The sequence below is a fragment of the Heterodontus francisci genome, chromosome 5, assembly GCF_036365525.1.
Source record: "Heterodontus francisci isolate sHetFra1 chromosome 5, sHetFra1.hap1, whole genome shotgun sequence".
NCBI classification, from domain to species: Eukaryota; Metazoa; Chordata; class Chondrichthyes; order Heterodontiformes; family Heterodontidae; genus Heterodontus; species Heterodontus francisci.
In genome coordinates, this window is record NC_090375.1 from 32,128,660 (window position 1) to 32,141,700 (window position 13,041).

At 43.2% G+C, this 13,041-nt stretch overlaps 1 protein-coding gene across 3 annotated transcripts in view; it reads left to right on the forward strand.

Moving 5' to 3' along the window:
• The window catches only part of lama1 (laminin, alpha 1), a 386,693-nt gene that overhangs the window by 195,467 nt on the left and 178,185 nt on the right, over positions 1-13,041 (forward strand). For all 3 annotated transcript variants that reach the window (XM_068031281.1, XM_068031282.1, XM_068031283.1), the window contains exons 15-18: positions 4,627-4,738; positions 10,291-10,401; positions 11,192-11,319; positions 12,667-12,753. In XM_068031281.1, coding sequence (XP_067887382.1) covers positions 4,627-4,738; positions 10,291-10,401; positions 11,192-11,319; positions 12,667-12,753 — 438 coding nt within the window. The remainder of the gene's footprint in view (positions 1-4,626; positions 4,739-10,290; positions 10,402-11,191; positions 11,320-12,666; positions 12,754-13,041) is intronic.

Consider the following 13,041-nt stretch of genomic DNA (forward strand, 5'->3'; position numbering starts at 1 on the left):
CACGGGCAGCCAGGGTATTGGGGTTGACTTGAGGGTTCCAGTGATACACCACATTGCAGTGTTCAGTTGGACATCAATGAGTCGAGTGTGGCTGCTTCTGGTCCATACGGATGCACAGTACCCAACTACTGAGTACACAAGGACCATTACTGATGATCAAAACACTAACGCTGATGCTCCCCAGCTTGGCAAGTCACTCAGTTGTCAAAGGCAATTAGGATGGGCAACAAATGCTGGCCTTGCCAGCGATGCTCACATCCCATGAAAGGACAAAAAAAAATGGACAAGTAGCTGCATATTACTCAGCATCATCCATTGCAGGCATAGTGTTTTGAAGCAGGGGATGATCCTTGCAAGCTTCAGCATCAGTCCTTTAATCCAGATCATTTCATAGGCCAGGACAGGTCTACAAAGGCCTTGGATTTCTCCTGGAATCTGGCCTTGAGCAGTGACAGCGACTTCAAGAAAGAACCAGGCCAAATACAATAAGTTGAGAGGGGAAGTGAAAATGAAAATACGACTGGCAAAGACAGAATATGAGAATAGAATGGCAGTCAACATAAAAAGGAACCCAAAAATCTTCAACCGGCATGTAAATAGTAAGTGGGTAGGAAGAGGTCGGATCGGGCCCATTAGGGACGAAGATGGTGATATATGCTTAGAGGCAAAGGGCAAGGCTAGAATACTTAATGAGTACTTTATATCAGTGTTTACTAAGAAAGAGGATGCTGAGAAAATATCGATAGAAGCGGAGATGGTAGAGGCAATGGATGAGGTAAAAATTGATAGGCAGGATGTACTGGAAAGGCTGGCTATGGATAAGTCACCTGTCCAGATGACTTGCATCCCCAGTTTCTAAAGAAGGAGTGGAGATAACGGAAGGGCTGGCCATAATCTTATAATCTTCCCTAGATACAGGGGAGGTGCCAGAGGATTGGAGAGTGGCAAATGGGACACCCTTGTCCAAGAAAGGTTGCAAGCACATTCCTAGTAACCCTAGTAACTACAGGCTGGTCAGTTTAGCATGTGCGATGGGTCAGGTTTTAGAAATAATAATCAGTGAAAAAATCAACAGGCACTTGGAGAAAATTGAGTTAATTAAGGAGGGCCAGCATGGATTTGTAAAAGGCAGATTGTGCTTGACTAGTCTAATTGATTTTTTTGATGAAGCAACAGAGAAGGTTGATGAAGGGAAAGCAATGGATGTTTGTATGGATTTTAAGAAAGCCTTTGACAAAGCATCACATATAAGCTTAGCTAGTTACCAAAATTGAGGCTCATGGAATAGGAGGGTCAGTGTCAGCTTGGAAAAAGAAAAATTGGCTTAAGGTCAGAAAACAGAGAGTCCTGGTAAATGGTTGTTTTACAAATTGGAGGATGGTAGATAGTGGTGTTCCCCAAGGGTCAGTGCTGGGACCACTGCTTTTGTTTGATATACATCCATGACTTAGATATTGGAATAGAGTAAAATTTCAAAATTTGCCAAACTTGAAAGTGTGGCAGACAGTGAGGATGATACCAATTGACTGCAAGAGGACATAAATAGGCTAGTAGAATGGGGCAGATGGAACTTATTACAGAGAAATGTGTGGTGATGCATTTCGGCAGAAGGGATAGGGAGAGGCAATATAGACTAAATGGCACAGTTCTAAAGATTGTACAGGACAGAAGGACCTTGGAGTTCATGTGCATAGATCTCTAAAGGTGGCAGAACATATAAGAACATAAGAAATAGGAGCAGGAGTAGACCATTCAGTTCCTCAGGCCTGCCCCGCCATTCAATAAAATCATGACTGATCTGGCCCAGGCCTCAACTCCTCTTTCGGGCCTGCTCTGCCTAACCTCAACTCCCGAGATTTCAAAAATCTATCTACCTCCTCCTTAAATACATTTAGTGACCTAGCCTCCACAACTCTCTGAGGCAGAGAATTCCAGAGATTCACCACCCTCTGAGAGAAGAAATTCCTTCGCATCTCAGTTTTTAATGTGTGGCCCCCTTATTCTGTAACTATGTCCCCTTGTTCGAGATTCCCCCACCAGTGGAAACATCTTCTCAACATCTACCCTGTCGAGCCCCCTTAGAATCTTATATGTCTCAATAAGATCACCCCTCATTCTTCTAAACTCCAATGAATAAAGACCTATCCTGTTTAGCCGTTCTCGATAAGACAGCCCCATCATCCCAGGAATCAGCCTAGTGAACCTTTTCTGAACTGCCTGCAATGCCAGTATATCCTTCCTTAAATACGGGGACCAAAACTGTACGCAGTACTCCAGGTGTGGCCTCACCAACACCCTGTACAGTTGTAACAGGACTTCCCTTTTTTTAAAACTCTAACCCCCTAGCAATAAAGGCCAAAATTCCATTTGCCTTCCTAATTACTTGCTGCACCTGCATGCTAACCTTTTGTGTTTCATGCACAAGAACACCCAGATCCTTCTGTACTGCAGTATTTTGTAGTCTTTCTCCATCTAAATAATAATCTGCCTTTTTATTCTTCCTACCAAAGTGGATGACCTCACACTTTCCCCATCTGCCAAGTTTTTGCCCACTCACTTAACCTATCTATAATCCCTTTGCAGATTCTTTGTGTCCTCTGTGTCCTCATCACAACATGCCTGCCCGCCTATTTTTGTATCATCAGCAAATTTGGATACGCGACAGTCTGTCCGTTCCTCCAAGTCATTAATATAGATAGAAAATAGTTGATGCCCTAGGACCGATCCTTGTGGCACCCCACCAGTTACGGCTTTTCAACCTGAAAAAGACCCATTAATCCCAACTCTCTGCCTTCTGTGTGTTAACCAATCCTCAATCCATGCCAACACATTACCCCAATACCCTAAGCTCCTATTTTGTGCAATAACCTTTTATGTGGCACCTTATCGAATGCCTTCTGAAAATCCAAATACAATACATCTACCAGTTCCCTTTTATCCACTCTGCTTGTATTATCCTCAAAGAACTCTAACAAATTTGTCAAACATGATTTCCTTTTCATAAAACCACATTGACTCTGTTTGATTACATTGTTATTCTAAATGTCCTGCTATTCTTCCTTAATAATGGACTCTAGCATTTTCCCAATGACAGATGTTAAGCTCTAGGTCTCTCGTTTCCTGTTTTCTGTCTCCCTCCTTTCTTGAATAGGGGTGTCACATTAGCTGTTTTCCAATCTGCTGGTACCCTACCGGAATCCAGTGAGTTTTGGTATATTGCGACCAATGCCTCCACTATCTCTGCAGCCACTTCTTTTAAAACCCTTGGATGCAGGCCACTTGTCTGCCTTTAGTCCCATCAGCCTGTCAAGCATTTTTTCCCTCGTGATAGAGATTGTTACAAGCTCTTCCCTCCCATTTACACCTTGTTCATCTATTATTGTTGGGATGTTTAACGTGTCCTCCACTGTGATGACTGATGCAAAGTATTGGTTTAAATTATCTGCCATTTCCCTGTTCCGTGTTATTAATTCCCCAGTCTCATCCTCTCAGGGTCCCACACTTACTTTAGCTACTCTCTTCCTTTTTATACACCCGTAGAAGCTCTTACAATGAGAGAGTAGTTAGCAAAGCCTATAGGATCTTGGGCTTTATAAATAGAGGTAGTGAGTAAAAAGCAGGGAAGTTATGCTGAACCTTTATAAAGTTCTGGTTAGGCTAAAACTAGAGTTGTGTCCAGTTCTGGTCACCACACTTGAGAAAGGATGTGAGAGTTCTTGAGAGGGTGCAGAGGAAATTTACCAGAATGGTTCCAGGGGTGAGGGATTTCAGCTACAAATTTAGGTTGGAGAAGCTGGGATTGTTCTCCTTGAAGCAAAGGAGAATGAGGAGAGATTTGATAGATGTGTACAAGATTCTGACAGGTTTGGATAAGGTGGACAAAGAAAAGCTGCTCCCAGTATCTGATGTACAAGGACTAGGGGACACAGATTTAAAGTTTTGGGCAAGAGATGCAGGGTGAAATGTGAGGAAGAACCTTTTTACACGGCAAATGGTAATGACCTGGAATACGCTGCCTACAATGCTGGTGGAAGTGGAGACAATTAATTATTTCAAAAGGAAATTGGATGGGCATTTGAGCGAAATAAACTCGCAGGGCTACTGGGATAGAGCCGGGGAGTGGGGCTGATTGAATTGCTCTGCAGAGAGCTGGCATGGACTGGATGGGTGAATGGCCTCCTTCTGTGTCGTAATGACTCTATGACTGGACACCCAAAATGTTGTCGCCATGAAATACTGATGGTTGCCATGTATATAAATGTTTTGCCAGGAAAAGCATAGAATCTGGAAATACCTCTTAAACAATATTAGTGCCTCCAATGATGTAAATATGGTGTTAGATTGGTAGAGGTGTTTGCAGTTTAGCTGTCAACGTCACAATTATGGGGCATTTTTATTTGATTAATCATAATGCTGATTTAATTAACCAACTGGATATAAGCCAAACTTGAATGAGACTGAATACAAGTCTGAGTGGCACTTAACAATAACCTACCTAGTGGTGCAGAGCTTAGTTTTTCCTCCCTAGTGTAAGCAGACATTGTGTTTATTTATCCTAAAAAAACCACAATTGATCCACCTCGCTTTGTAAAGTGTAATGACGATGGGAAATCTTTGTACTTTCAGGCTGAGTACTGTCACCTTGGATGTAGCAAACCCTAATGCTATTGACATTGTTCCTGCAGTGGACGTTGAACACTGTGAATGCCCACCAGGCTACTCTGGCATTTCCTGTGAGGTAATACAGAAAACTCATCTCTTGATATAAACATTTTCAGTGCTAGAGGGAGGATACTAAAGGGATTTTGGCTCTTGTGTTACAGTCAACTTGTGCTAATGTTGTAACATTGAGGAACCGTTTCCTTTCAGTTATGCAGAACTACCCATGCCCTTCCTTCCCAAGTATACAACAGAGCACCATTAACTAGACCATGAAAATGGTCGACACAAAGTGAAGAGCTAGGAATGACACACACCAGTATATTATCTGTTCAGGAAATATATCTTCCAAAGTGATGTCTGGACATCTCCAATTCGATCTCCGTTTTTACAAAGTAGACTTCATAACATGTGCTGTTTTTAATCGATGGACTATGGTCATTTTCCATCTTCAATATTTTTTCTTCAAGTGTTTATCTTCGTTTCTGCTATACAGTGTGAGCTAATCTCATCGGAACTTGAAGAGAGTTACTGTGATCTGGAATGGATCTCCTGAAAAGGGTGATGGAAGCAGGTTCCGTAATAACTTTCAAAAGAGGAATTGGATGAATACTTCAAAGGGAAGAATTTGCAGGGATTTGGGGGAAAGAGCAGGAGAGTGGGACTATTTAGATAGCTCTTCCAAAGAGCTGGCACAGGCATGATGGGACAAATGGCCTCCTCTGTGCCATATCATTCAATGATTCTATGGTTGATTTAGCTTCACATGCCACTTATTATAAAGCATTGAAAATTCCTTCTCATCCCACTACTCCCTCAATGCTTCCAATTCCAATCCTGACTTTATGTACCTTTTGATACTGATTCACCACCCAGTAACTAAAATCTTTCACTATTTATTTCTCCAAATCTTTTCTTAATTACCAACGCTTAAATTCCCTTAGCCTGTTCTGACAGGCTAAAAGGGGATTCTACTGCAACCCCCTGTGGCACTTTGACCAGGTAAGGCATCGCCCTCACGGTTTCTCTGCCCTCTTGAGGGCTTTCTTTGACCCTGCAGGTTTCTGTAAATGCTGTTAGCAACCCTGGTGGGGTGCTTCTAGTGTCTGCATTTACATAGGCGGATGTGGGATCTAGTTTTCCAACATTTCGGGGTTGGTTGACTGGACAGTAGGGGTTTCCCTTTGGGAATCCTCCCGGACCTCCTTCAACCTGTCCTCTTTGTCCCCTTTTCCCCTTTCCTCTCTAACATTTTGCCAACCCTGTGCCTGTCTGTCCCCTTTTGTTCTCGGCAGGGATCCCTTACAGTTCACCAGCCTTCTGCTGGAGGGTCCTCCAAACTCCAGTATAGGACTTAGGAGTGCAAATTTCACTGCAGGTTGGGGTTTCCCCTCAACCTGGCACATGTGGCAACATCTACAGTACTCCACCACATCTTTGTGGAGTTTTGGCCAGTCAAACTGCTGTCTTATGCGGGATTTGTTTTTTCATATACCGGCATGTACAGCCACTGTAGTCTTTATATTTCCCTTCAGTACCTCTGTGGCACCACTAACTGGTGAACTACTGTCCACTCCTTGCTCTCAGGTCTGTGAGGAGAACTGCATTTCCTCATCAGTACCTCATTCTTTAAATAGTAGCAATCAGGGACTCGCTCTGCTTCAGTTTCAGTCTGGGCAGCTTCTGCTAACTCTGTCAAGTACAGGGCCGGCTCGCTGAGCCTCAGCTAGGGAAGATCCATTTTATCCATTCCCTGGGTCCTCTAATTTTCTAAAGAAAGTTTCAGACAGACAGACCTCACGGTCATCTGTCTGCAGTGCCAATTCAGTCTCCGCTGGGGGTGCTGGTTTGATCATGACCCGATTCACTACACATTTGGGGGAACTGCAGGGGATCGTCTCCTGTCACTGCCCTGTCTCTCTGACCTCCTTCGGTCTCTCTGTCACTCCTGGGGAAGGTACCACCTTCTCCCCCGCCAGATCATTACCTAGGAGCAGGTCAACCCTACCCACAGGCAAACTAGGGACAATACCTATGGTCACCAGTTCCAAAACTAGGTCGCACTCCAAGTGCACCTGGTGTAAAGGTACAGACGTACACTGCCCTCCAATACCATTCACCACCATTCTGGTATTTACTGCACTCTCTGGGGGGAAGGTCTGACCTTTTCCCCACAAGAGGGATCTAGTGACCCCTGTATCCCTGAAGTTTACTATGGGCTTGCTTGCCCCACTCGAGGGGTATGGGATTACTCTCCCTTTGGATACAAAATCCTGATAATCTTCAGGGATCCTATAACATTTTCCTGCACCCATAACAGTATTTTTCTCTGGGACTTATTATTGCTGCAGTTAAAGCTGTGCTTTCCATCAGGGTCCTTTCTCCTTCACCTGAGCAGTTGTGCCCTGATTAACCAGACAGGCTTTCCCCGTAGTTTCCAGCAGTCAACTCGCAGATGACCTGCCTTATTACAATGGAAACACACAGGCCTCTGGGTCTCACTCCTACTTACAGAACTATCCTTTTTGGCTGGAGGAGGGCCCCTTGTGTCTCCTGCTTTTCTTTCTCTCCCAGGACTGCTTGGGCTCCTATCACCTTCCCACCCTTTGTCCTTTTCGGATTTGTGGGGGTGACTAGGAAGGGCTTTCCCCTGGAGAACCGACTTGTAAATTAGAGCAAACTCATCAGCCAGAACTGTGGCTTGCCTCCCTCTATGTACTTTTCGTTCTTCCACATGGGTCTTTATGGAGAAGGGGAGAGAGTTTTTAAATTCCTCGGAGAATTACCTCTCTGAGGTTTTCATAGCTCTGTTGCACTTTAACAGCCATCAACCACTGGTCAAAAGCTAGCTGCTTTCTTCTCTCAAACTCTAAGTAAGTTTGATCAGTCTGTTTCCTGAGGGTTCGGAATTTCTGGCGGTAAGCTTCCGGTACGAGCTCATATGCCCCGAGGATAGCTTTTTTTGTCAGTTCATTATTTGATGAACTCTCATCTGGCAACAGGGAATAGACCTCATGGGCTTTTCCTATTAGCTTACTTTGTAGCACTGGAGCCCAGTTCTTAGCCGGCCATTTTAACGGCCTTGCAAGTTTCTCAAAAGATACAAAAAATGCTTCCATGTCACCCTCATTGAATTTTGGAATTAATTGGGAACATTTTAAAAACCCAGCACACAGCCCTGCACCACTTGTATTTTCCATGCTTTCACTGGGGTCACTCTGTCGCCCCCTAGTTAACTCAAGCCGCCTCAGCTCTCTTTCCTCCCGTTCCTTCTGGAAATTTCTTTCTCTCTCCCTGTCCTCTCTTTCTCTTTCCCTGTCTTCTAATTCAAGAGTCCTCTGTTCAAGTTGTATCTGTCAATACCCTGTCGGAGTCTATTTCTGACCCGGTCTCTGATTCTTCAGATTCGAAGGAAAAATGGTTGGCCACTAGTCTTAGGAGTTCGGACTTGCTAGCCTTGGCACGGACAGTGATCCCACACTGCTCAGCCAAATTTCACTACTCTTCCATAGACAGCGCTTTTAACTTATCCCAAGTTACTTCACCCTGGCTTGGGTAGTTTCTGGCTTCGGTTGCGGACATGTTAGTATTCTAGCACACACAACCACAAGAAAACCTTTATTGAAATCTTTTCTCTTTTGATTGGGATCAATTTGATTTCCCACTTCCAATTTCTCATTTGTCTGTGGGTCCAATCCGGACATTAGTCCCCAAATTTCTGTTACGACCGGGTGAGGAAGGGTTCTCAGGCTCCCCTCTGGCCCCTTTCCTGGTTTGGTCGTAACAGGGTTTAACTATTAAAACACAGTGTTTTTAACTTCACATCAGTGCCCTCTAATTGCAATTGTAAGTGAACCAATCAGACAAGCTTCCTTAGGTTTAAGCAAGAAAGGTGTAGGTTTATTAGCCTTAACACTCTAACTCAGTTAAAGTTACTAAAAAATACACGACGCAACCACACTAGCATGCATACGTGATAAGCACACACTCACACATGGATACAGAGGGGGAGAAAGAATAAAGATGGGGGGGTTGGTTTGGAGTAAACAATGGAATTCAGTTACTGTCTTTGGTTTGGATGTAAAGACCTTGATTGGAGTTAAGTCCTGCAGTTCCTATTGGGGCCAGTGCACAATTTCAAACTTGTTTCTCTGGTACCAGAAGCCTCTGTCTTGAGGCTTAAGTTGTTTCCGTGGGTCCCTGGAACTTTGCATGAGAGAGGGACAGGGAGAAAGCAGTGCTTTCTTCTTGAAGTTCAATTGTAGTCTGCCCCAAACTTTTCTGTGAGGCATAATTCAATCAATTCCCAGGTTGGCCAGCAGGTTAGTCATGTGACCAGCTCTTTGTTTGAAATAGCATTGCCTGTGAGGGTTGCTGATTCTTCAAAGCATACTAGGCACACTCGGTGGGGGGGGAGGGGGGTGGTGCTGTTGGTGGAGTGCTGGCTCTTACACAAACAAGATGTGGATCATCACGGCTGCACAGCCCAATCTTGCTAATTGAATCAGGGAGCACTCCCATTGTCTCTCTATTCAACTGTCTCTCAGAATACAAATGTGCAGCCATGTTTTCAGCCATTCAGCTCTGTAGTCTTTTTAAACAAGTTATGTTTAATGTCCAGTAAATGTTCAAGTAGTGTTCCATATGAAGAAATTGATATGTTTCCATTTGGCAGGTGTGGTTTCCATCACAGTAGACATCCATATCTTTCTGAAACTAAAGGTGATTTTTAAGGCTCCACTCCTAGTGTTGAACCTTAGACCAGAAGGTGGATTGCTGTGGTGTTACAGCCCTATTTTCACCTCACAATGTTGTCTAATGAGGCGCAGTTCCAGGGCTGCTGACCTTAAAGGGGCAGCTACAAGCTGCACTGAAAATAGGGGAAAAAAACACTATGACACTCATTTTTGGAAGTGCAAGGAGATGTATGAATGTTCTCAGCTGCTGCAGGTCCCTTCGTCCTTCACATCCCCACCTTTAAGAGCCCCTATGCAGTGCTGGTAGCTTGCCAAAAGTATTCTGACACTGAAAATGGCTGGGGCTTCTCACTGGTGCCATCCGATGGGCAATGCAATCTCTCCGCCATCACCTGCCATCCTAAGTAAAACATGGCACACAGGCATCTTCAGGGGCACAAAGAGCGTGACCCTGACACTTAATATGAACTCCCATGCCATTGTTTACATTATTAATTGGATTGTACTTTCTACATGAACATAACTTCCTGACATGATGTTATGCTTTCTATTTAAAAGGTAGTATACTTTAGAACCATAGAACCATAGAAAAGTCACGGCGCACAAAGTGGCGCTTCAGCCCATGATGTCTGCATCGGCTGAAAAAAAACTATCCGCCCAATCTAATCCCACCTTCCAGCACCTGGGCGGGGCAAGCTCATTCTCTGGCAGTGCCTCTGTGAAAATCGTGGGCTCTTTTGTAGATGTTTCGCACCCACACCCCCTCCCCCACAAGATGCACTCGGAAAATGACCCACATTTTATTTTTAAAAAATGAGCCCAAGAAAGAGATTTTTAGAAATGTCCAATAAATGACAACTGGGAATATTAGAGCATTCAGAGATCAGAAATGCTCTGCAGTGAGATTCTTTTACTCAAATATTATTTTCAACAGTCTTGCATCCCAGGTTTTTATCGAGTGGATGGAATATTGTTTGGAGGCATCTGTCAACAGTGTGAATGCAATGGCCACGCTACAGAATGTGACACCAATGGCACTTGCTTGGTAAGTTCCAGTTAATACGATTTATCGGATATGCAATCAGATGCGAGGGTAAAATCCCAAAAGAAGAGCATTGTTATCCTGGTACATAGGAGCCGGCTCTTGTACAATGTCATATTCATTTGTAAAATCTTTCTTAAATAAGGACGGTAGCAACAAATGTGCACTTATCTGAAAGTCTTTCATGGTATTGTACCTGTTTGGGGTGTGTGACTTCAACTTTTAAAGGATTGTATTTTAGAATAAGACTGTTTACATTTCTTGGTGAGGGGAAAGAAGAATTTGTCATTGCATTCAGCACTTTTTTCCCACTTATTATTTTTTGGATGTGTCTCTGGCTCAGTTGTAAGCACTTTTTCTTCTGAGTTAGAAGGTTGAGGGTTCAAGTCCCACTTCAGGTGTACAAATCCAGTCTGACAGTGTAGTACTGAAGGGATGCTGCACTGTTGGAGGTGCTGTCTTTTGGATGAGATTTTAATCCAAGGTCCTGTCTGCCCTCTCAGGTGGGCATAAAAGATCCCATGGCACCATTCAAAGAAGAGCAGGGGAGTTATCCCCAGTGTCCTGGCCGATATTTATCCCTCAGTCAACATCACAAAAAAAGATTATCTTATCATCATCACACTGCTGTTCATGGGGGCTTGCTGTGTGCAAATTGGCTGTCACATTTCCTGCACTACAACAGTGACTACGCTTCAAAAGTACTTAAATGGCTGTGAAGCACTTTGGGACTTCCTGATATTGTGAATGGTGCTATATAAATGCAAGTCTTTCTTTTTTCACTGCTGTCCAGGACTGTCAGCACAACACAACTGGACCAAACTGTAATCAGTGCTCCCTTGGTTTATATGGTGATCCCACCAGAGGGACTACTGAGGATTGCCAACCATGTGCCTGCCCACTGAATATTTCCTCTAACAAGTAAGTCTGCTATGCTATGTAGTGCAAGGAAATTATTATACACAATAAAGAGGAAATTTCACAACAGATTTGACAATAAATAGATCCTTTCTGCACATACATTTTGGGTACATGAAATATACTGCATAGAACATTTATGATCTCCTGCACTGGTATGTAATATTTTACAGCATAGAATAAACTATTCTATATTCTATAACCTAACTGTAAAATGCTGTGACTGAATCGACATCTAAAGCCAATGTCCCATCATCAATGTAGCCACCATATTAAAAATCCCATTTTAGGTTAAATGATTGGGGTCTGAAGCAGAGATTCAAGGTTATATTATCATTTGGATACTTAGCTAAGAGAACCATTTTAACCCTGTGATGAAATAACAATTATTATGTTTATTCAAAATAAATTCCCTGTTTTGGAGCAAAGATTTGCACCCTGGGAATGGTAGATGTGAGAGTAGAAAGCGGAAATCGTTCTGAATGAACAATTTCTTTAAACTTAACTGCTTTTTATTCATTAAAAGAGCTGAACCTTTTCATCATCTGACTTAACATTAGTGATAGAAACCATATATTCTTTATGCCTTTGTGAGCCAACTCTTCTCAACCCCTAACCACATCCGCAGTTTCTTTCTATCATGGAGGAAAGATTAAAGGTGAGGGATGTTCACCCTGGAAAAGAGGGACACTTTCCTATTTTGGGCACTCAAAACCTCAGTTAGATGTAAACTTCCCTCTACTCCACCCAACAATGGGTCTTAATCCCTCAACTCAAGAAGAGCAGTCCGACTGATGTTGTTCCATTTCCCACTCTGGCTATCTGAGATAGATTGTCAAGTTAGTGCCAAACCAGCTAGGGTCCTGGTCCTAAATAAAAACAAGAAATGCTGGAACCACTCAGCAGGTCTGGCAGCATCTGTGGAAAGAGAAGCAGAGTTAACGTTTCGGGTCAGTGACCCTTCTTCGGAACCGAAACGTTAACTCTGCTTCTCTTTCCACAGATGCTGCCTGACCTGCTGAGTGGTTCCAGCATTTCTTGTTTTTATTTCAGATTTTCAGCATCTGCAGTATTTTGCTCTTATTTTAGGGTCCTGGTCCTACTGGACACTGGATTAAACTTATTTCACAAAGGACCCTTACAGTCAATGTATCCCATCAGTTTGAACTGGATGTAAAACAAGGTCCCATCCCAGAGGTAAAAGACCAATACTTAAGCCACTCTGTCAATCAATTCTCAAACAACTTAATTTAAAAGGACTGTGTTTTTTTTTACCCACTTAATACCATTTCTGTGGACGCTCTAATGTTTTAATAACTGAATCACTTCTAATGTTTATTATTTCTCTAGTTTCAGTCCCACATGCCGCTTAAACAAAACAGGAAGCATCATATGTGACCAATGCCGGCTGGGCTACACAGGATCCAGATGTGACAGGTAATAGATGGAAACTGTGGAATGTTGGTAAATGGTATTTGGTTCAGGTGTAATTAATGCTTTGCCACAGACAATTTTAGTTTCTTTATGATTTGATTGGAGTAGTCAAGATATTAAGGGGAACAGATAGGGTAGATTCGGAGAAACTATTTCCACTGGTTGGGGTTTAAAAAAAAATAATTCTTGGGATGTGAGCATTGCTGGCAAGGCCAGCATTTATTGCCCATCCCTAATTGCCCTTGAACTTAGTGGCTTGTTAGGCCACTTCAGAGGGTAGAACAAAGAACA